Below are 23,077 nucleotides of genomic sequence, written 5' to 3'. Positions count from 1 at the left end.
ATTTTTACATTTATATTATATTCATTTATGATAATATAAATGAAAACATATTCTCTATAATCTGGTTCATCACTTAATACTGATGTACCATTTAGAGTTTCATCAAACTGTTGCAAACTGTTGTTAAATTTCCTTGCTGCAGAATTACTTGTAGACGCCATAACTAAAAATCAAATGTAGAAAAACATACTAAACACTAATATAAAGAAAAAAAAGCTCTTGCCCAGGTGATTCATTTTATGGTTTAAATAATTAATTCATTTAAATTAATTGTTGATTTGATTTTTATTAAAGTAATGCTTCCCCGAATATTATTTGAATAATTTGCTATTTAATTAAAAATCGTTTTAAGAAAAAAATTTGAATTAAATTACAAAGTTGTTCTTAATTTGAAAATGATGCGGGAGCATTTTTATTATAATTAATTGAAATTAATTGAGTTTTTACGCTTAACTTATCTGTTATAATTTTTTATGAAAATTTATTTAAGCAATGATATTAGATATGTTCAAAACTGACAGGTTATATCATTATTAATATATAGCTTACTAACGATATCGTATTTAATAACTATGATGTTTAGTAAACCACGGTGCTTAGTTGGATATAAACTTAGAATATTAGTGAAATAGGACTGCTTAGCTAAACATAAACTTAGATTATTAGTCTTATTTCACTAATAATCTAAGTTTATGTTTAGCTAAGCAGTGTAGTTTGCTTAATACTCTGTAATGTAGATGGAAGCACCTTTTAGTGAATATAAGAATTTTCGTTAGTTCAGTGTAAAAAAATGCAATAAATCTCTGTAGTAACTGATATTTTTTCTTTCTGTATTACACATTTTTTTATAGCTTTTAAATAAATTTAACATAAAAATAAGATTTTCTATTGTACGATTGAAACAGTAATTTCTATAGAACTCAGTTGCAACTCTCGTTTACATATTAATTTATATTTATAATTGTAAACATTAATATGCATATTTTAATTAACTTTTTAATATAAAAATACATAAATATTAAATAATTTATAGATGAAAATAGCAGGAACAATAAGCCAAGCCTTGAAGTTTCTTTCATTTACCAAAAACATACTTATCATCAACTTTTCCTATTTATATTAGCTATCTCACCAGCAGAGAAAGAAAGGAAAATCTATGAAATATTTATAATATAAAGACTTCACCACAAAACCTCAATAGCTTTGAGTAGCACAATAGCCAAGCTAACAGGAACTTCATCTATTGAATAGGGAGAAAAGACTGGACTTCGTGCTCAGATGAACTCCAGAGTTCAGTATAAACGTGACTTCAATAGTTTTGCGCATAGTGTGTGTGTGATGTAGGAGATATTATTTCATTTCCCACGTTGCATGAACATGAAGAAAAAAAATAAAAAGTAGATAGACTCGTTTTAGAAATCGCAACGTTTTTAGGATGATAGTCACGCAATGTTGAACTATACTGAACGTGATTGAATGCTAGAGAATGTTTAGAAGTTGGATCCGTTGGAGCGAAATTTTAGAAGGTTATTGAATGTAATAGAACTGTCAATATGTCCGCTGCAGGAGTGTGTACATTCTTGTATAAATATTAATTTTTATTTTTTTCCTACTCTCAAACGATTTAAATTTACATTATTTTGCGATTTTAATAATGATAAATTTTTTGAAATATTCGGATATTTAATTTTATATTTGATTCGGTAAGCGATGGACATAAAAAATTAATTTTTGTCTGAATTTCATAATTATCTTCACAGATGAGAAACGTGGTAAACGTGGACAACAGAGATTTATTGATTAAATCAATTTTCTTGATTGTGTCGAAGTGATAGTAAATCAAGGTAATAGAAGCACTGTACTATCTTCTTGTATTGAATATTTGTCTTATTATTATTTCATGAAATAGTTCCTTCTTGATTAACTTTCCAAAGAATGCAATTGTTTTGTTTTAGGAAAAACTCTTTGCAAAGGCAGATTGAAGACAAATTAGCTAGTAGTTGTGCTTCTAATTCCACAAGAACCAATTAAAGTGATGTAGAAGACATTTGGTCCATGATGAATGGGTAAATACGCCTGATTCGGAAGGCAGGGATTGAGTAATTCGAAATTCTTTCTAGGTAGAAAAACATGTGCTGTGTCTACAAATAATTAGAATAAACTTTAGTTTATTTTTATCTCCATGACTATCGTATGAATTTTTTATTTTTTATTTTCTAAAACAACAAAAGTATAATTTTATTATTTTCTAAAAACCGTTAATAATTAAAAATATTGTTATTTAATGATAATTTACAGTTAATGAAATAATACTTTTATAAGTAAAATTCATATTATTTACTTACAGGTATTTTTAAATTTATTTAAAGTATAATTTTTAACATTTTTCATGAATTATTTTTATTTAAGAAAAACGAATACGTAATATATTTGTTTAAAGTAAAGATTTTTGTTCATTTTTCGTTATTTAAGTTTATTTAATTTTAAGATTTAATGCACACGTAATAAAAAATTTTAAATTAATTAACATTCTGTAAACCAAATGAAATTTTAAATCTCAACGAACAACATATTCATTACAACGTTTTTATTTGATAAGCCTTTAAGATTTAAATCGAACATTAACTAAATTAAAATATTTATACGAGATATTACAATAGATAATGCTCAAAACTTTAAGGAAGTAAATTAGTTTTTAAAACATTAATGTATTTTAGATAAATTTAGCGTTTTAAGTAGCAAATATTAAATAAAATTCGAGTATAATACGCACCACCTCTATCAAAATGGGTTTTTCAGAAAGGAAAACTGAATGATGCTCTAAGTAATTATAAAATAAAAGAAATTATTGAAGATTTAAAACGTTAATAATGTATACAAAATAAAATATAATTAGTAAAAAAATATAAATAAACAGGAAGTACAGAGTTTTGAAGACAAGAGTAACAAAGAATATCCTGATTTAATATAGAAGCCGATTTTAATTTTTTTAAAAAAATGATGGAAAAAATCGTATTAAATTCGAAATAATACTATATTTAAATGTGGTTATTAGTTCAATCTATATTTATACATTTTATACGAACGAATATATTATTATTGTAAAATTTCGTATCTAATTTTCCAGTTAGAGACTTTCATAAGAATTTTTTCTTAATTTAATAATGAATGTTAATAAGTATTTTGTAATTTAATAATGAAAGCATATTTTAAAATAATTCTCATTAACATAAGCTAAAGACAAAACTTAAAAATTTAAAACTTGATTTTGAAAGGAGGAAGGAAACTAAAAATAAAAAAAAAAACAAGAAAATATGTTTAATAATAAATTTTCAATATTGAATTAAACTTATTTCCATTTTAATAGCACTTACAACGGAGAAAAAAAGAAAATTGGAGTGTAAATACCAATCGAATTGGACTTTTTTAAATGATAAATTCGAAAACTGGGATATAAGTAAACACATTTTAATATTAAAAACAAATTTTTTTGAAATGGCAAGAATTATTAAGAATATATATGGTCGAAAGTTTCCAACATCCATTTACATATCTATTCATGATATCAGTAAAACAACACATTTGACTATGACCTAGTTTTTTTTCCTACTTGAAAATCATTGTTTTTTTATATTATTTCCACGCATTCACTTAAGTTTTTAAGAAAGATTTGCATACTGCCAAAAGAGAAGTCGCGACATCACATATTTCGAATTATTCCAGTTCATATAATCAAACGAGATAATTACATTGGCTGTTAATGTGTGAATATTATTTGTTTTTTTATGAATTGTTTCATTGTGATCAGTTCTGTTATTGTTTTTCTTTAAACTATAAGTGCAGCGTTGGCTTACTGCCAGAAAAATATTTTATAGAAAAGTCAACAACGTCCTCTGACAGATATAAATTTAGGTTTATATTACAAACGGAAATTCTATCCCTTAAGAGCAAATCTGTCTTGTTCAACTCGGAGTTATTTTTCAATGAAAAAAAAAGAAAGTTAATTATGATATGGAATCTAATTTCAAATTATTAAAAGCATCGAATGGCATATATCAGTTTTTAACTTTATAAGAATGGTAGTATACTAATATACTTTTTTCCCTACCTTTACCCCCGTGGACACTAAGAGGGCCTTTTTAAGGCCTATCGTACGTTCGGCCAGGCTTACAATGAGACATCTATAGGGCCAAACGTATCTGGGACGCATCACCTCTAAAAATTCCGGGGGTTTTTTGAGGGGTCCGGATTCCATTACGGGTCCTCAGAAGAGCAGATAGATGCCTTAACTGCCTTGATTATCTAGTCGGCTGTACGAAGATTATAAATAGTTATCAAAACTGAATAAATAGTTATAAATATTATTCATTAGTAACATTATAGTTGTATATTTATAATGGAAGGTTTATGAAAGGTAATCTTTCTGTTTTACTCGTTCTATACATGCATAAAGATATATAGTACAGGTTAATGCGTTAATATTTTAAAAATATAAAAGTAAATACGCCTGAAAAAATGTTAAAATAATGAATATATTAAAATAATCTTTAATAAAAATTACTAAAATTGTTTTTATAAATTGAAAATATTAAAATAAATGGAAAAAATTTCAAAAATGTCAATTTATATGATTAAATTAAAACTATATCGAAGAAAATAATTCATTTTTGTATTAGTTAAAATTTATAAATTCTTAAAATATAATCGATATAATTTCGAAAAATACAATTAACAAAATTTTTATTAAAATTTCTAAACGAAAACAATTATAAGTTAAACTATCAGCGCTGTAATTTAGAAAAGATGTCCGCTATTCAACTCTTGATTACGTATCAAAGACTTTGTATTTATTAGAAAAAAATACTTGAAATAATTGTAATAATAAAAGTATTATTTATAAACTGTGTAATTTTTTCCATACACGTATTTGTAATAGTTAATTATTTCATAATAAAGGATATTAGATAAAATCTTTACTCGAGCTTTAATTATTCAACACAAATTTATTCATTTAATAAAAGAATAACAATTATAATACTATTAAAATCATTTAAGTTATTAGTGAGTAATACTATTATTTATATAAATATATTTTCTACATTTTCAGTTACCAACTTTAAAAATTATTTGCATAAAAAGTTATTTAAAACTCATACAAGTATTATTTACTATTTAAGTCAAGAAATTAAGCCATTAAAATATTAATAAATAATAATTATTTTAAATATTTTTAAAATTAAATTAACTATATTAAATTGCTCTTCCATATCCTGAATCGATATAACATACTAAACACATGTTTTTCGATAATTGTAATTAAAATGTACATTTAAAATTTGTTTAAATTATCGGAAATTTATTTTTAATTGAATATAATATTGATTTTAATATTCGTCAGAGAAAAATTTTCCATGTAAATATTAGAAAACTGTAAAATGTCAGTATATAATTATCAAATATACAATGCTTTCCGCCTCTTACTTTCAGTGACTTGTGTATTCTGCAGTACTGAAATTTATATTAGTTTTCAAATATAGAGTTTAATTTAAACATTTTATACTTTATTAAACAGCAATATTAAGCGAGACAATTGGAAAATATTATATCAACCGTCAAGTTAATCTAAATATAAAGTGTATTGTAAAATAAAATCGATTGTGGTTCGGAAGGTTAAAAAAACATGAAGAAGACGTAAATCTTAATAAACTGATGAATAGTTATAAAATGTTGATGGCTTAATTTATATTAAATTATATTTATTTATAAATATACATTTATATATTTAAGATATTTTTGTTCCAACAGTTGAAATCGGAATGTTCTAAAATAACTTTTTATAGTTTAAATATGAAAGAAATATATTACATTTAAAATGACAAATGTCAAATTAAACATTATCTTGTTAATTTTTTAAATTTTGTTTTAAAAATTTAAATTATTTTTGTATTTTTTAAAGAATTCGTTTAAATTTTTAAAGCTGTCATCTAAGAATAGAAATATATTTAAAGACTTTTAAATAATTTCAATGCTTAATCTCTTTGTCATTTATGTTTCTAAATCACTTTTTTTTTAAATCGTAGTTTAAAAAAATGATTTAAGAATTGAATTTTTCTTTTAAAGATTTTATAATTCTGAAATGACAGGCTGCATTTAATCTGATCACTTTTGTAATGTTTTCAATGAAGAAAATGTATTTAATGTTAAAATATTTTAAATTATTAATAAAATTCTTAACTTCTTACTACACTTTATCATTAATTAAAATCATTAATAGGCTATTTGTTTAAGTAAAACGCTTAGAAATTCAGTTTTAACCTCGCGTAAAGGAGATTATTTTATAAAATTCGTAAGCATTTGTGATTATTTTATCTAAGATGCATTTAAAGTCACATATCTTCTTCGTTTCTTTACGTTATAAAATTTTTGCGAATTTGAAATCGTAGGTTAAAATCTATACAACATTTTCTACTGAACCTGCTATATCCATGAATTCACTTAAAGTACCTTTAGGCAGAATCATTTCATTAAAACGACCTACACTCATAACATCACAGTCTCATAAAATTTTAAATATACAATTTGATAAATATGGGATCAAACTGAGTACTCGTGTACCTTAAAGGCATACCACTACACTTTTTACATTTCATATTCAAATATTCCTATATCAGTTGAGAAAAATAAGCTGGGGTATCATAACATCAAAGATACATTTGACGTATAGTATACTGAAAAGAATATATTTCAAAAGTTTTTGGCAGATAATTTTTTTAAAAAAAATTAAATTTTTCATCGTTCTTGAAAGCAAAATATGTTTAAAAATATTAAAAATTGGCAATATATTTAGATTAAATTTAATTAATTGTTTTAAATTTAGTTAATGTAAACTTACTTTGTTAAGCTGTCGGTAGTAGTCTTTATACACGAAAATATCATTTAAAATATTTTAATAGATTTAATTTTATTCTTTTGTTTTAATTTCGTAAGAAATTTAATAACGATAAATAAATTATTGAGTAATTTTATTGGCTTTCTTTTTACGTTTAAAATTGTTCAACTTTGATTGAAAGAACAGTAAAAGTTTCAGTGTAATTTTACAAACTAATGCTAAAAATAAACAAATAACAAAAATTTAAAAAATTGTATAATAATATTCATTAAAACGTTGAGAAAGAATAATTTTTTCAGAAAAACTTTTTTATTTTAGAAAATCATAGCTAGAATATCGAAGCCTGGTTTTAGGTTTTCCTGTACTATTTTTGATGTTATTTTTATATCATAAAAATAAACGAAGCATTAGTGTCATCTTAAAAATGTCTTACACTGTCCAAAGAAATAGAACCAAGAATAAATAGAAAGAAATGCGAATACTAGAAGTTACAGATCAACTTTTATGGGAGGAATTTTTGATAGGAAAAAAGAAATGAAAAAACAGGGTGACAAAAGAAAGACTGACAAAGCAAGAAACTGTTAAAAGAAAATAATTCTATCAAAAAATATTTTGATTGATATTATTAGAAATGTTTTTTGATATTTATTCAGTGTTTTGAACGTTTATGAGTAATCATTTTTCCATTATAGTTTATATAAATTCGAGCTGCAAAAGTTGCGTTTAGTTTCCAGATAAAAACTAAAATATTTCTTAATTAAACTATAAATAAAAATGTGAATAAATTCCCAAATTAATTAAACTGTATTTGATGATTTTGAAGATTGAATTTAATTTTTTAAAGCTAAAAGATATCGAATAAACTTTTAATTCTTATTAACTTATAATCTTTTAATTTGACTTGCAAAATTCTTCTGAATATCAATTTTTTGTAAGATCGTTTATAGAGTCTAAACGGAATCATCAGTATAAATATCATCATTTCTTTCGCATTTTATTTGTTTTTATATTTACGTTAAAGAAGAAAATTCCCAATATTTTTTATTTATTTACTAACAGCGATGTTATATCTTTTCTAAATTTAAAGTTTATAACTCTAGAGAAGGAATTTTATATAGAAAAATTATTCGTGTAGAATTGTAAACATAAAGAAAATATCGAAAATTTTTATGTCACTTTTTAAATGCTGAGGTAAAAATAAGTTAAAAATAAAATGAATATCTTAATTTACTTTACTCCTTGATAAAAATAACTAAACGTATAACTAAAAAAAGTCTTTCCTTATCTAAAAAATTTCTTCAATAAGAATATTTTTTTCCCCTTAGATCATTTCTTGTTATAACTAAAGGGTGTGGTCTAACTACATTGAAATCTAGCAATTCTAAAGAAAGTTCACATTTACTTAGATAAAAACGTACTTCTTTAGTGAAAGTTTCAAGACAGAATGAGAATATAACTACAAATAAATCCAATGCCAATTGCAGTTGTAACAAATCTGTTGATCCTTATAGAATCACTAATATAAATGATCAAATTCTCTGGCTAGTAAAATATGATTCTAAAGTAAAATTTTACCAGCATCGCGATCATTAGGTTTTTTTTATGTTTAGATTTCAATATATGATTTCAAATTCATAAACTCGATACTTGAAAATCTTGATTGCGACGAATAAATTTCTTCAATATTTGTTTTTATTTTGTTTATAGTATTTACATATACCCCGAAGTCCGTTAACACTTTTTTCCTTTAGTGATTATTATCTATTGTGTATGAGGTTATAAAGCATTATAGAAAATGCTATTTAGTGTCATTAATTGCCTATTTTCTTACTTTGTTTCTCATCCTTTTTGCAATATTTTATCTGAAGTCAAATTAAGGTTTCTAATATAAATTATTCTGTACAGGTTTATTTATAGACCGATATTTCCTGTTAGATATGCTCATGTATTATCTAAAAACTCTTAATAATTAATTTTCATATTTTAAGAACTTGTTTTAAAATTTAAAGATTAAAGAATTATTCTAGAAATTTTCAGAAAGTTACTTTTAACTGTAAACAAACAGTAGACTATCCAACTTTATCCTTATTAAGGCAGTTTTTGTGACACTTCTTCACTGTCTTATACGAAAAAAAGGTAGAAAAGAACGTTGCTTATTTTGTCATCCAAGTTCCACTACCTTTCATTTTTCTGTCAAAACCAGAATCTTATTGCAACTTCCATAGATCTAGTTGTATGCTAGTTTATTAGAAACTGGAGATATTGTTAAAATGTATCCGTTTAACTTTTAATAATATATCCTTCACACTCACCGCTGGAATTATTATTGATCCTTTTGAAAATTGCCCAATAGTTGTCTTGTTGATTTATCATTTGTGCGTTATTGTTTCCGGAATCTATCAAGGAACATAATACCTTTGACCTAAGCTGGATGAAGAAAATGTAACCTACACAATTAACGAACGACTTTAATTATTAAAGTATTGATTATTAATTACTGAATGTAAGTAATAAAATTATCAAAAGTAATTAGTATTTTATTCTAGAATTAAATATAATTTTACTATATAATTTTTCTTGTGAATTTTATTTGTTTTTCACGTCCCAAATAGCTCAAATTGTTTTATTTATTGTTATTTTTCACCTGAATTGGACCTATTTTTGAACTGGTCGAGTTAGCATAAGTAACAATTTTCCAATATAAAAATATATATCTTTTTCTATATTTTTATATGATAAAAATTTAAAAAGTTTTAATAAAATATTTACAAAGCAAATAGATGTGTACTTGGAATTACATTAATAACGTATAATTTAAAATTCTTATATTAATTTACGCGATGTTAGAAAATTGTTAATTTGCATATTGAATACAATAAAATTACAAAATCATTAATAAATATATTTTCTTCATTCTAAAATAATTTCACAAAGAAACATAATTGTTAAGATATTTTCTGTACGTCGTTATTGTTTAAAAATATAGATTAATATTGTAATAAAATTCGAAATTACTTATGAAGAAAAAAAAAGAAAAATTACTGTAATTCGCATAAAAATTAATAATTTTATTCAGATTTTGAATAAATTAAATGCTCAAATGACTTAACTACATCTTTACGCAAATATGAATTGGCAGACTTTTACTTAGTTTTTACGCTATTCCATAATATCTTCACATCGCTGCGTTAATGTGTAACAACTCATTAGCGTAGCGTGCTGATTAAGAGAACCAAACAATGACAGGCTACTTCTAAACTGCAATTCCTTTACGTGCCTTGCTGGAAATGACATGTAGAAGTATGTGCTGCCATTTTTCGGGCTGTCATACTGCGTTAGGTGCTTCGAGTCCGTTCAGGTGTGAAAATCTTTTGGATAGAGAGTGAGAAGGACCCGAGAGATAACGTACACAGAAAGACACAATTATGTAAGGAAGCCAAGCAGAATCATCACTTCTTTCTTCGACGATGATAACAACTTTTCCTTAACATGTATCGCACGTCCAGCTACACACATTGTTCTGCAAGAGCATAGAACTAAAAACTGTTCTTTGAAAAGGTAATTTACTTTTTCTTTCAAATTCTCCCCTTATTCTCTTTTACAAACTAAAACGATAGCCATTACTTTTGATTTATGACATAAAGATTTCCAATTAACTTAAATGTGATATTCGAAGTCATTCTTAGAAACAATTTGCATGATTGAATATCGATATATTACATACAAATGACAGCGATTTATAAATTGAACTAAATGAAAACAGAAAATGTCAGCATGTCAAAATTTTTTCTCCAGGAAAAAATTTTTTTCCTATATAAAGATTGAAATCCAATCTTATCCAGTTTGTTTCCTCCCTTTCGAAACATTCCAAAGATCTCTTTGACTGACTTTTGCTTGCTTCATACATTCCATGTGCTGCAAATACTTGCCTTGTACCGACGTCTTACTCGTAAGGAATGTGAAGTACTTTGGCGGCAGAACAGCCTGCAGGCAAACTTTGTTTAACTGTGTAACGTAGATCTTCTTATTGGGTTTTCTCAGCAGCTGACATACCGTAACATGCCGTCAACAAGTCTAGGAAATTAAATCTTCTGTACAGCATCAGTTTTGTGGTCGATGTCCTTAACAAACCTCTGAGGAATATTCTTTGAAAGTGAGATGTTACTAATGAGTTAAAATTCAAATGAAATTAGCTAAGACTTCCGAGGTGATGATATTACTTTCGCTCATAAAGACATATCGATCTTATACCACCACAAATTTCTTGCAAAATTCTTTATTGAAATAATATAATTGCTTTCAATTACACATTCTACGAAATTTAAAAATCCATTTAGAACTATTATCCATCTAAAGTTTAATTAAAAGGTATTAAAAGTTTAATTTAGTAGAATACTTTAATGATTTTATATGAAAATTTCCAATCTAAAATTGATTTTGATTGATTTTTCTAAATTATTAATTATCCATTCATTTCTAGATGAGGGTATTCAAGTGGTGTCAACTTCTTGTTTTTATGTAATTTAACTTTCTAGTAGTAGGAGAGTGTTTATTAGGATTAACGAAGTCTTCAACTGGTTGTATACTTCATAAACGCGGTTTTCGATCAATAAATTACACTTTACATCATCTCAGAGTTTCAAACCTCCTGTAATAAATATTCAAGGACACTTTAAAAGACATGTACTGCGTGTAAAACGACAAGTTTGACACAGCTACCAGGATATTTCATCAATGAAAATTCTAAATTTTAACTAAAGTAATTTTAAAACTTTCTAAAATACATTTTTTTTCCTTATTCTTTTTTCTTTTGTTATCTGGAAAATAAATAATGCAACAAAGGATAAAATAAAAAAAAATATTTACATGTATTTACATATACATTAAAGTTATGAAAAGTTAATTTAAAAAAAAAATTAATAAAAAAAGGAAAACTTCAAGGAGTCACCGATTGATTAATTAATTTTCGCCATGTATTTCAAAACTAAGAATCACATAAAATAAAAATACGACAAGTTAATGAGATACAAAATAGGTTGGATAACGATGTGATAAAGTAGTACATAATGAGCTGAAATAATGAAGTTTTTATTGTGGATTAACAAGTTTATTTTTTCTTAAATCTTAAAAATGAATTTTATTTTTAAAAATATAATTTAAAAAAATAAATATTCCTTTGAAATAAATGAAAAAAAAATTATAGAATTTTATTAGTAAAATATTACTTTTTTTTTCTATCGATAAACTGAGTTGTATTATTAAAAAATAAGAAAATATTTTACTGTATCTTCGTAAATATCTCAATTGATTCTCTATAAAATGATAAAAACTATAAAAAAGCAGTATTATTAATCATGATCGTAATATATTTATGAAAAAATAAAAGCCAGTAATGATTTAAAATATACATTTATAATATAGTAACTTATAAACTAATAAATCAAACAGTGTCTTGCAGTGGCAATAAAGCAGAATTGTGTGATATTGCTCGAGAGAGATATTGGATGTTATATAACGTTGTATCCAATATAACTGTTCGCAATATGTGGAATAATTCTTTTATTAGAAATTTGTTGTTTGGAAACTTCAAACAGTCTTATTTATTTTTTATTCAATCAAGTAAATGTTAAGAAAAACTCTAAAGAGGAAAAAAGACACGATCTCTTTTTTTTAAATCTGATTATTCATGCCGTTACGAAAGAGTCAGCAGTTTTATTATTGAGAATCCAGAACGACGCACGGAATGTAATTTCTTCAGTATTCAGTATAGGTTTTAGAGTATAGCTTATATAATGTAAAACGGCGTAGAGGCAACTCGAACTTTCCTACCTGAAAAAAAGTGAACTTCCTGCGTATATTATGTTTCACTAGTAAACCCAGAGTCTAGTAAAAGTCAGTAGTGTGCTTACACAACCATAAAAAGCTGATGAAAAACGTGATTTAGGTGAGCGGATTGTGTAGAAATCCAGGCATTGCTATCGAATGAGAAATGTAGGAGCTGAGGATGTAGCAATAGCCAGAGGCCTGTCGTATTTCACGTGCTTCGTGTAATCGAGCTGACTTGAGCCTAGAGGGGCAGTTATGGTTGAAGAGATGGAATGTGTGGTATTGGAATCGTGCGGCAAAAGACCCTGTGAGATTTTAGATAATGTCAATTTTAGAGCCGTGATCTACCTGCTTTTGGTTTGGATCGTAAACACTGAGTTAGTTTCAAATATTTTGAAAATTTTGTATAAGGAAATGGAAGGTTTGTTTAGTTGGAGTACATCACGTTGCTTGTCAACTTAATGTCAGCTATCGTCAAACTGTTTAAGTATACACTGGAGAGCAACCGCATTGCTGCTGTGTCAACATTTAGTATCAACTATATGTACACTAATATCCCATTACAACTTTTATGTCAAAACTGAAAAGTTTGCAATGAATATAGAGTAAGAGAAGTCGTTAATAACGAGCTGTTTCATAATACCTTGTTTCGGGGCTGATTTTAATTAATAAAATATTTTCTATTCCTTCTGTGTAACATATTTCAATGAACGTTTACTGAAGGTTATCTAATCATAAATTATGTTTATGCACTCATATGAATTATTAATTGACAAACCTTGATTTTATTCTTGACAGTTTAATTAAGTATAAATTTATTCAATTTTTTATGATCAAATTTCATCGAATTTTGTTTGTTAATAGTTTTTATAAGCAAATTTAAAGATAAAATGATAAGTTACATGATACAGGCCAACTTTTTTCTATTTAATTTTTTTTTCTTTTCTCAAGTTTAACGTAATAATATACTTTTTCTAAAGTTATGAATTAAGTTAGGAAAAAATATTTAATAAATTTTATAGAGAGTAATTGTTTAATAATTTATCTTCATTATAAATGATTTTTTCTAAGAAAAAAGTATAAATGATAAATAAATAAATTTTTTATGAATTTTTTAATATCTTTTACTCACTTATAAATTCGATTAACTATTTAAAATTTAACTTTTTAATAGACTGAAAGTTATATATTTATTATTTTATCAATTAAAATATTGTTTTCGAAAATTTTAATTCGTAGTCAAAATTGTAAGCACATATTACGATTTATAATTAAATTGTAAAACACATTAGCTGGTATGTAATTTTATGGGTGTTTGATTAAACAGCTGCTACACTTTTCATCGCGAACAACATTTCTTAATTACGCTCTCGACTCATTTCTGTTTTGTGAGCACTACTACAGTACTTTTTTCGTTATTAAATCAGAAACTAAAATTCCATTTATCTCTACATTTTTCTCATTTAAGAAAAAAATTCTATTATAATTATATTAATTAAATCACCAAGTATTTAATGAAGAGTTGTATTTATGTATATATATGTATGTATGTATATAGGGAGGATAGAAAAGGGAGAGACAGAGAGAGAAAGGGAGAAGTAGATAAAACTTTCTATTTTAAGAAGGTAATAGAGTTATTTTAGATAAAACCAGTAAACAATAGAAAATTCTACTTTCCAGTAATTCACTCGATAAATTCAAATGAGATTTTGAAGATTGAAAAAAAAGGAAAAAAAAAGAAAAAAGAAAAAGCAAAGGGGAGGTAAAATAAAGAAAAATTGGAAAGAGAAAAAGAAACTGCGATTGAGTGCGAGTGATACTATCTCTAGACTTTAAAGGTCCCCCTTTGAACGATAATTGCGCAGCAGAATCAATCGATAATGTGCCAGCGTCAAGTCAACCTATCGGCCTTTGTCGTTCCTGAACTTGGCAGATAACAATCTTCGCTTGAATTCGTTCACAGGAAGGTAAGGGGCAAGCAGAGTGGCCACCAACTTAATGAGACCGACTCCTTCAGGGAATGGATCTCATTGATATAACTCAGCCATACGTATATTTGACAGAAAGTCATTGCCCGTCCCCAGAGTAATGTCCAAAGGGTTACTTACGATCTTGGCATTTAAACCTGTCAACTTTCAAAGATTGATAAATAAGATAGGATAAAAATCTTGATACCGTGCAAACATTTCGTGAAAACTAATGTTTTATGTGAATCGTTTCATAAATTTTTAATAAAAGCATCTCAAATCTTTTTTATTCTTATATGCCGGCCTTATAACTTCAACTTTTCGTGTTTAATAAAGTAAATAATATTTTCTATGTTAAATAATTTAATAAACAGCATGATTGATCACGTGTATAAATGTCTGCATTCATAAGCTTTCCCTTTCTTACATAATTTATGATTGAGAATAATGATTATCATTTTGGCACTGTAGATTATCCCCACGAGGATTAGTAATTCATAGTTGATGTTATCCACTGTAAAAATATACACCATAATCTTGATATAATGGAAAATTTACGAATAAAATGAAATGCTAGATGCTCTGATGATACAGGCCAATCTTTTATTTATTTTTTTATATTTGATTCCCCCCTTTTTCTCATGTTTAACTTTTTCTTAAAATTACAACTAAGAAAAAATGTTTAATAAATTTTTTAGACAGTAATTGTTTAATGATTTATTTTGTTTATAGTTTCCTATTTATTAACATATATAAATGAACTTAAAGAATAATTTAGTCTAGACGTGCTTGAAGTTTCTGTAAAGAAAAAACGTTATCTGTTTAATAAATAATGAAAGTATTAACATTTTCTTCGTTATGTTAACACTTAAAACTTAAAACGAAAGCTTGCTTGCAATAAACAAAAATAAAAATAATTTCTTAAGTTAATTAGTAAAAAGTAAAATAAATTTAAGTATATCTCATGCTTAAATTGTAGTTTTCGTATGTAAAATATATTAATGAATTTTCAAATTTAGAGGCAGTAAACTTTTACTTATAGTTAATTAATAATAAAATCCATCAATCTTATAATAATAAATAAATCAAGAGCAATATTTTTAATTTATGTGAAAATGTTTTTATATAATACTTTAAAATTTGTATTCACAACAAAATAAAGTTTTACTTTAAAAGTTTAATTAATTTACAGACTATATCAACAAGTCAATTCAAGAAAAAGATAACTGTGATATTTTTTCATTTATCACTGTTAAAAATCTTTACTCTATAAAAATAATTATTCAAATAAAAGAAAATTTATATCAAAGAAATGTAAAAAAAATAATCAAAAAAGATTGTATTTATGTTTTTCGTAAGAATCAAATACTTTCGATAAAAATTATTTATTTATTTTGATGTTATAGACGAATATGACAAACAAAATTTTTATTTAATGATATCTCGAAGAGTGTAAAATATTTTTATTTCTTAAACTAAAATAACTAAATGAGTTTTTTAAATAAAATACATATGTAATTGGTATAAAGGTCGCAGCTCATTACTATAAAGTTTCTATTATTGTTGTTATTATTTTAAAATAAAAACTAAAGATGTTGACATAAAGTGCAAATCCCATGTAACAATCTTTGCTTATTTGTGAAAGTCTGTCAACAATTTTTATTTATTTATCTTATACTCTACAAAAAGAAAGAAACTTTTAGTGCAAAAACTCCATAAATTTAATTCAAAAATTTTCATTTAAAAAAAAATATGTTATATAAAATTATAATTTTTAAATTAAATTTTATTCTTTTAATCTAAATACTATAAAAATTATTATATTCTAATGTCTAAATATAGAAAATAAATTATATTTTATTAATTTAATAAATTCATATTGTAGGTAAGAAATAATTTTCGTACATTTAGGACGATGCGTAATACAGGAAAAGAAAAATCAGTAAAATTTTATATGCATGAGTAAAAAGAAAAATATATTAGGATAAAAATTTAATAAATAAAAGCTTAATCCTATTCAATTTATAAGATTTATTAAAGCACGATTGAATAGTCAGAAAGTCGAAGGTTTATTGATTGAATTCAAATATTTTTGATGATAAGTGCATCATTTATTCTGAGACTTTCTAGGTTATTTTTCTTCATTGGCGTAGATATTGCTGAAGGTAAACTTTCACTAAAAATTACTTTTCTTTTCCTTATTTTATTTTATTTTAATTTCTTTTTTCGTTGACTCAATTTGATTTTGAATTTCAAGCTTAAATAGGCATCCAATTTATGCAAACAAAGTAACGATTTCCCATACAGTATTCCTCTTATACGGTCAACGCCTTTGTAAAGTAATTGTGGCCATCTCCTTAGAGCCTACAGTTGTTCACTCACTCTGATGAAAATAGAAAATAAGAGATTTAGCTGCAAGGTTTTTCTCAATCATAACCGGAAGATTCATTGATCGCCAGTCAAAAGTTCATGAGGAACAAATCAAATTTCATACAGTTCTAAATCTAATTAAGAAACAATAAAGCAATATAATAAAAAATGATATATTGTGTATAAATATCTGTACGACAATTAGGAGAATGTGTAGTAATTTAATTTTTTTTTCTATTTTTCTCAATTAAATTCTATAATAAAAGCTAATCAATTTGACAATAAATTTTTTTATGTTTTTACAATGATTTTATGTAATACACATGGCGTACAATTTCACAAAGTGTAATTTACCGGGACATACCTCTTTATAGGAAAGCAGTGTGCTGCAGATAGTGCGCAGGCGTGTTGTAGAGCGGTGTATATCTTCGCCTTTCACCACAACTAGTAAGCCAGTTAAAGATCGTTCGGCGATGTGGCGAGTCTCTAGCGTTAAACTCACTGAAGTTATACCTGAACAGGCGTGAGGATAATATGCAACAACTAATGGAAAGTGCTATAAATGTCGTTCTGCACATTTTTGTGTTTTATGTTTCAGGTAAGAGCAAACATTTTTTATTTTTTCCTTCGAAAAGAAAAATTAATACTTATTGTCTTCAAATTAAATTAAATTTTTCCTATAAATAATTTCTTACTTTTAAAACATAACATTTAATTATGTTTAACTGTTCAAATATTTATTTTCGTATCATTAAGGGTTTTTTAAACGTAATAGTAATTTTATTAAATATTTATAATTTAAAATTTCTCTTTAAAAGGCTATAAAAATGAAATAATTTAATATTTGCTAAATGTACTTGTTGCACTGAAAATTTTATTTTTAAAAAAAGGAAACATGAAATAAAATATAGATTAAAAAGTTTTGAATAGTTGCAAACAAAATAAAAGCAAACAATGTATATTTTTTCTTTAGAAACAGTTGTTTAAAAAGTGAAAAAGAAAATCAAAACAAAATAAACATGTTTATCTCTTCAAACAACTCCAGTTTGGAAAATATTATTTGGCATTAGAATTTTTAAAGAATTTAAATAATAATGTATCACGTTTTTGTTTAGTAAATATAAAATAAACTAGACATAACTTTCCTTACGTATATATATTATTTATTAAATAATTTTATTTAAAAGTTTTGTATTACTAATTACGATTTTTTAAATGAAATTCTAGAATGTTTAGCGAAAAATCAACAAGGAAGAGCATTAGCCTTTTCAGTTGAGCCTTCTCAAAATATAGATTTCTATAATACAACAGGAACTGTAATACCATGTTCTGCACATGGAGAACCTGCTCCCACGCTCACCTGGAAGTCTCGTGATGGTAGTGTCGTCACTGATGTACCTGATCTACGTCACGTTAGGCCCGATGGCTCCCTCGTGTTCAATCAGTTCCAACCAGAACAGTACAGACAAGATGTACACGCCACTGTATATTATTGTGTCGCTTCCAATGTTTTTGGTAGCATTGCTAGTAGGGATGTACACGTCAGAGGAAGTAAGTATAACAATTAATTGCATAATGAAGTTTAAAAAAAACCCTGCATTTTTTTCATCAGAAGAGATTAACTTATAAATTCCAGGGAAAAAAACTGTCATATGAGACGTTTTTGTGATTTATACATCAATTAACTAATCTAATAATTTAATTTTCTAATATGATATAATGGGATAAAAATTTTATCGAAATATGCTTATAAGATTAATAAATTACGTTTAAAAAAGCGATTATAAAATCATAAAACAAATTTGAACGCATTAACAACTCGTTAATCGGCATTTTTTAAAAGTTTCGTTAAAATTGGATTTATAAACTCTGATTAATTTAATAATTATCATTAAAGAGTTTTCAGTTTTTAATTTTTTTTCCTTTTTAAAATAAAAAGAAACCAAAGTGATAATTCCAAACGAAATGCTCTGTTATGGAATGTCGAATCGATTTACTGAATGGTACAGAAATGACTTTAGTTATTAATGAAATTTGTTGAGTTAGTACAGATTGCCCAGGTTTGAAGCTCAGTGTTGTTGACCTCACTCTAAACTCTTATAAAACAATTACAATCCAGCTTTATCAATATAATTACATATATTATTAATTTAAATCACAACGCAAACCATTCTTTAATTTAATTATTTTACGATTTATTATTACATTAATACAACGGAGAAGTTATTAAATGTAAAGAGTAGGACAATTTGTACATTAGATATCATAAAGGGTGTTGATAAAAATGTATTTTAAAGTTTAGAAACTTTAATGTAATGTAATGTTATAAATATTTATACTTTTTTCATTTACATATAAAAGAATTTAATGATTATATATATTTTATGGAGAGATGTTTGTGAGATTTTTATCTGAAACAAAATTTATTACCAAGTTTGCATTAAAGTAGAAAATATTCTTACTATAAATCGGTATCGATTCACATATGCAAAAAGAGCTTTTCTTGATTGATTATCGATCATAATCTGATAAAATTATCACATAAGAAATGCATTAGTAGTCAAAAAACGGCATTCTAAATCATCTCTGACGTAAATAACATCGTTTGAACATTAATTCAGATTAATCGGTACTTGATATTACCTAGATTTATGGAAATCTATATGCTGATGTAGTAACAATAAAGCTTTACATAAAATTATGTCATAAAATAAGTTAGTAGCTTTTCCTAAATACAATAATAATAATTGATTCATTAATTTAAAACGCTTTCCAAAGTCTCGTGTTTGCTTTTGTCTTAAGCCATTTAATTACTCTATTTGAATTCAGTAAGTACTAAAATACCCAAAAAAATATAATTATATAATCCTTTTTGAAGTAACTTTCAAGAGTGATAAATTATGTAAAGATCCATTTTTATATTAAGCAATTATTATTAAAGATACATAAAGATGAAAGCTTTTAAAATACATTTTATAAAAGTATATATATAAGATATGAGTGTTTCTTTAATATTACATATATTTTAAAAAATAGATATATTTGTTAATAAATTTTAAAACTCTTTTTCTAATATAAAATTTTATTTTTAAAAAATTCTTTTAGCCGTTATTATAATAAGCTTTTAGGATGATAAGACGTAGATTTGAGACCTGTTCGATTATTTTCTACGGTAAATACTTTAGAAATCTTATTTACACAATCCCTTTGACCGATCAGAGAAAATAAAATTGCTAGGATTAAAAATCTGATGACAGGAACTACTCAGGATAAATTTCAGATGTGCGGATAGATAAAAGGATATATTGTAGCAAAAAATCTTATCCGCAGTTCTATATCTTTCTTTAAAATAAGCGATAAAAAATTACCGAATTCTAGAGAAATATTCTTAGAAATATTTTAAAAGTTTCTGATCACATTTAAGCAATAATTAATTGCGTAAAAATAAACTTTTGAGCAGCATTTACTAGAAGAATTTGTAATTTGTATGAAGTTATTTGGTCATTTTGCAACATTCCTCATTGCAAGGAATCCATTTAAGTCAACAGAACTGGAGCAGAAATATATATATATATATATTTCAATAATTGCCGTTTTCTGGCTTGTTATTTATAAATATAAGAAATACAACATTGCACTTTTTTCGCCTCAAGTTCATCGCAATTTTTAATTAAATATAAACTCTTGTTAATAATAGAATATATACAATAATATATATATATATATATATATATATATAATTATATAACAAATGTTAATAAATTATATATATAACATAAATGTTATAATATATATATACTGTATTATGTATATTATATACATATATGTTATAATTCTATGTATAATATTTAATTTTATGAATTGGCGGATGTGAATTTATAACTAGATATATAATTTTATTATAATTGTATCAACCGTATATTAAGAAATATAAAAACTATTATGAGTTATATAAGGTGATACTGATCTTAGACGAAATTTTCTTTTTTATCAGTCGAACTATAAGATTTTTCGATGTGTAAATTTATGATAACTTTCTCGGAAGATAAAAAGTTTCATTAAAAAGCAGTACAAAGTATTTTTAAAAATGTTTTCTTTAAAATGAAATTAAAGGGAAAAAAACGAAATGTGTTATATGACTTATAAACAGATTCAAGTTTTTGATAAATGATATAAAAAATTATAGATTTGAATTATTATATTTTAAACGAGAAATCTTTTAATAATAGAACTATGATATTTCAACACGCACAACATTCATTTGTTTAATAAAACTTTCATGTACAAAATTGTGATTAATAGTCTTGGCTTGGAAATTTATTCATTCCTATTCATTACTTCAATATAAATTTTGAGCAAAAATAATATAACATAGAAAGCATTAAAATATATAAAACGAGCTAATTAATTTTAATTGAATCAAGTATTAACACTTATATTTTTTCACTCATGTAAATAACTTTGCATAATTATCTTAAAAGTATTGACTCTACCTTTACGGGAAATTTTATTTTTCTTATATAATACAATTAAAACAGAAAATTATTAACCAAAGTGAACACATTAATGCATCCATTAAACTGTGTAACGTAATCCTACGGTAATTTTCTTCTTTAAATTCAGATAATAATTTTCATTACATGTATTCGCCAACAAGTTTCTATGAAAAATATATGTTATTTCTCTAAGAAGTGAAATATATTTGTCGAATCGCTACTGTAAATACCGAGAAAAATTCTTTAAATAGGTTAAAAAAACAAGTTTATATATAGCTATATATACAGGATATATTCAGATTTAACATGCAAAACTGCATTTACATGTGTATATACATGGATATGAAGCAAGACTGTATAGTGTATATAGTAGAAGCATGCGTGCAATGGGTAAAACCAAAACGTCCAAAATAAGATTGATGAGTACATTAGCAATATGACCAGAATACTTTCTCCCTTAGTTTTTATATCATTCCTATATAAGTTCGTCCTCGTTCAACGGCTACAGTGAACTCAAATATTCATAAAATAATACCGGGTCTTCTGAATGAAAATTCAAATATTCATATATAAGTTAGATAATTGAACCACTAGTCGTATTACAAATTATCTTTCAGAAATTGCATTAATATCGAGTTATGACTGAAATCAATCTAGTATAATAATGATATTAACTAAACTCGGTAACAAAATGGAATTAAGCTGTGATATTCCGATTTATATTCTTACATTTTACTTTATATAAGAATAGTAATTTTATTTGTAAATATTTAATTATGTATTTTCTTTCATTTCAAATAATTTAATTCGTTTCTTGAGAAATAAAACTATGTAAAGTTAATCTAATTTTATTTTCGCTGAATTTCCTGTAAAGTATTTGTATTTCTGAGGTTAATTTTATTATAAAATATATTATTTTTTAATAAGTAAAGTTTTTTTATACATTATTGTTAATGAAATTAAGATATATTTTTTAATTTACAAAGGGAAAATATACTTAGGGAAGAATATTCAAAATAATCCTTTAAAAATCAGCTTAAAATTATTTTTAAAAAAATATATAATTCAAACAGATTTATCTTTATTCTATTAAGTTTAATACTAATTTATTTTAAAAATCGTTTAGAATTTAAAAAATTACATGTAAGTGATTATAATTCAATTAGATAAATTTTTATTAATATTATCATTAAGTATTTTAATGGTAATATTAATAAAAACAAATTTTAATTAATAATATTTTTTAAAATATCAAATACAGTAGACTCATAAGATTACTCTATTTTGTTAATAATTTTGTTGCTGTCCTTTACATATATATAGCGAACTCTTAATATAACGACTGATTTAGCTTCAGTATTTTGAGAGTCTTCTATAATTATTTTGTATATAAGTATAGAAGTATTCAATATAATGTTACTACACATTATCATTTAAAAAATTATACATTTAATCAACTAGAAATAGTGAAAACATCTCTTCAATAGTGAATTTCTTTAAGTATTGTTCAAAGTATTGTTACTTCGAAA

General features: G+C 24.8%; 1 protein-coding gene across 1 annotated transcript in view; it reads left to right on the top strand.

Annotated features, from left to right (window-relative positions):
* LOC136985463 (cell adhesion molecule Dscam1-like) overlaps positions 1-23,077 on the top strand; it is a 148,910-nt gene that overhangs the window by 55,166 nt on the left and 70,667 nt on the right. The window contains exons 2-3 of the mRNA XM_067282752.1: positions 17,427-17,650; positions 18,280-18,603. Of these exons, the coding sequence (XP_067138853.1) occupies positions 17,587-17,650; positions 18,280-18,603 (388 nt within the window). The 5' untranslated portion in view covers positions 17,427-17,586. The remainder of the gene's footprint in view (positions 1-17,426; positions 17,651-18,279; positions 18,604-23,077) is intronic.

This window comes from Centruroides vittatus, unplaced genomic scaffold (genome assembly GCF_030686945.1).
Source record: "Centruroides vittatus isolate TY-2023 unplaced genomic scaffold, ASM3068694v2 contig_970, whole genome shotgun sequence".
Classification (NCBI taxonomy): domain Eukaryota; kingdom Metazoa; phylum Arthropoda; class Arachnida; order Scorpiones; family Buthidae; genus Centruroides; species Centruroides vittatus.
The sequence above is the reverse complement of the archived record's forward strand: the minus strand, read 5'-3'. Positions and strand labels throughout refer to the sequence as shown.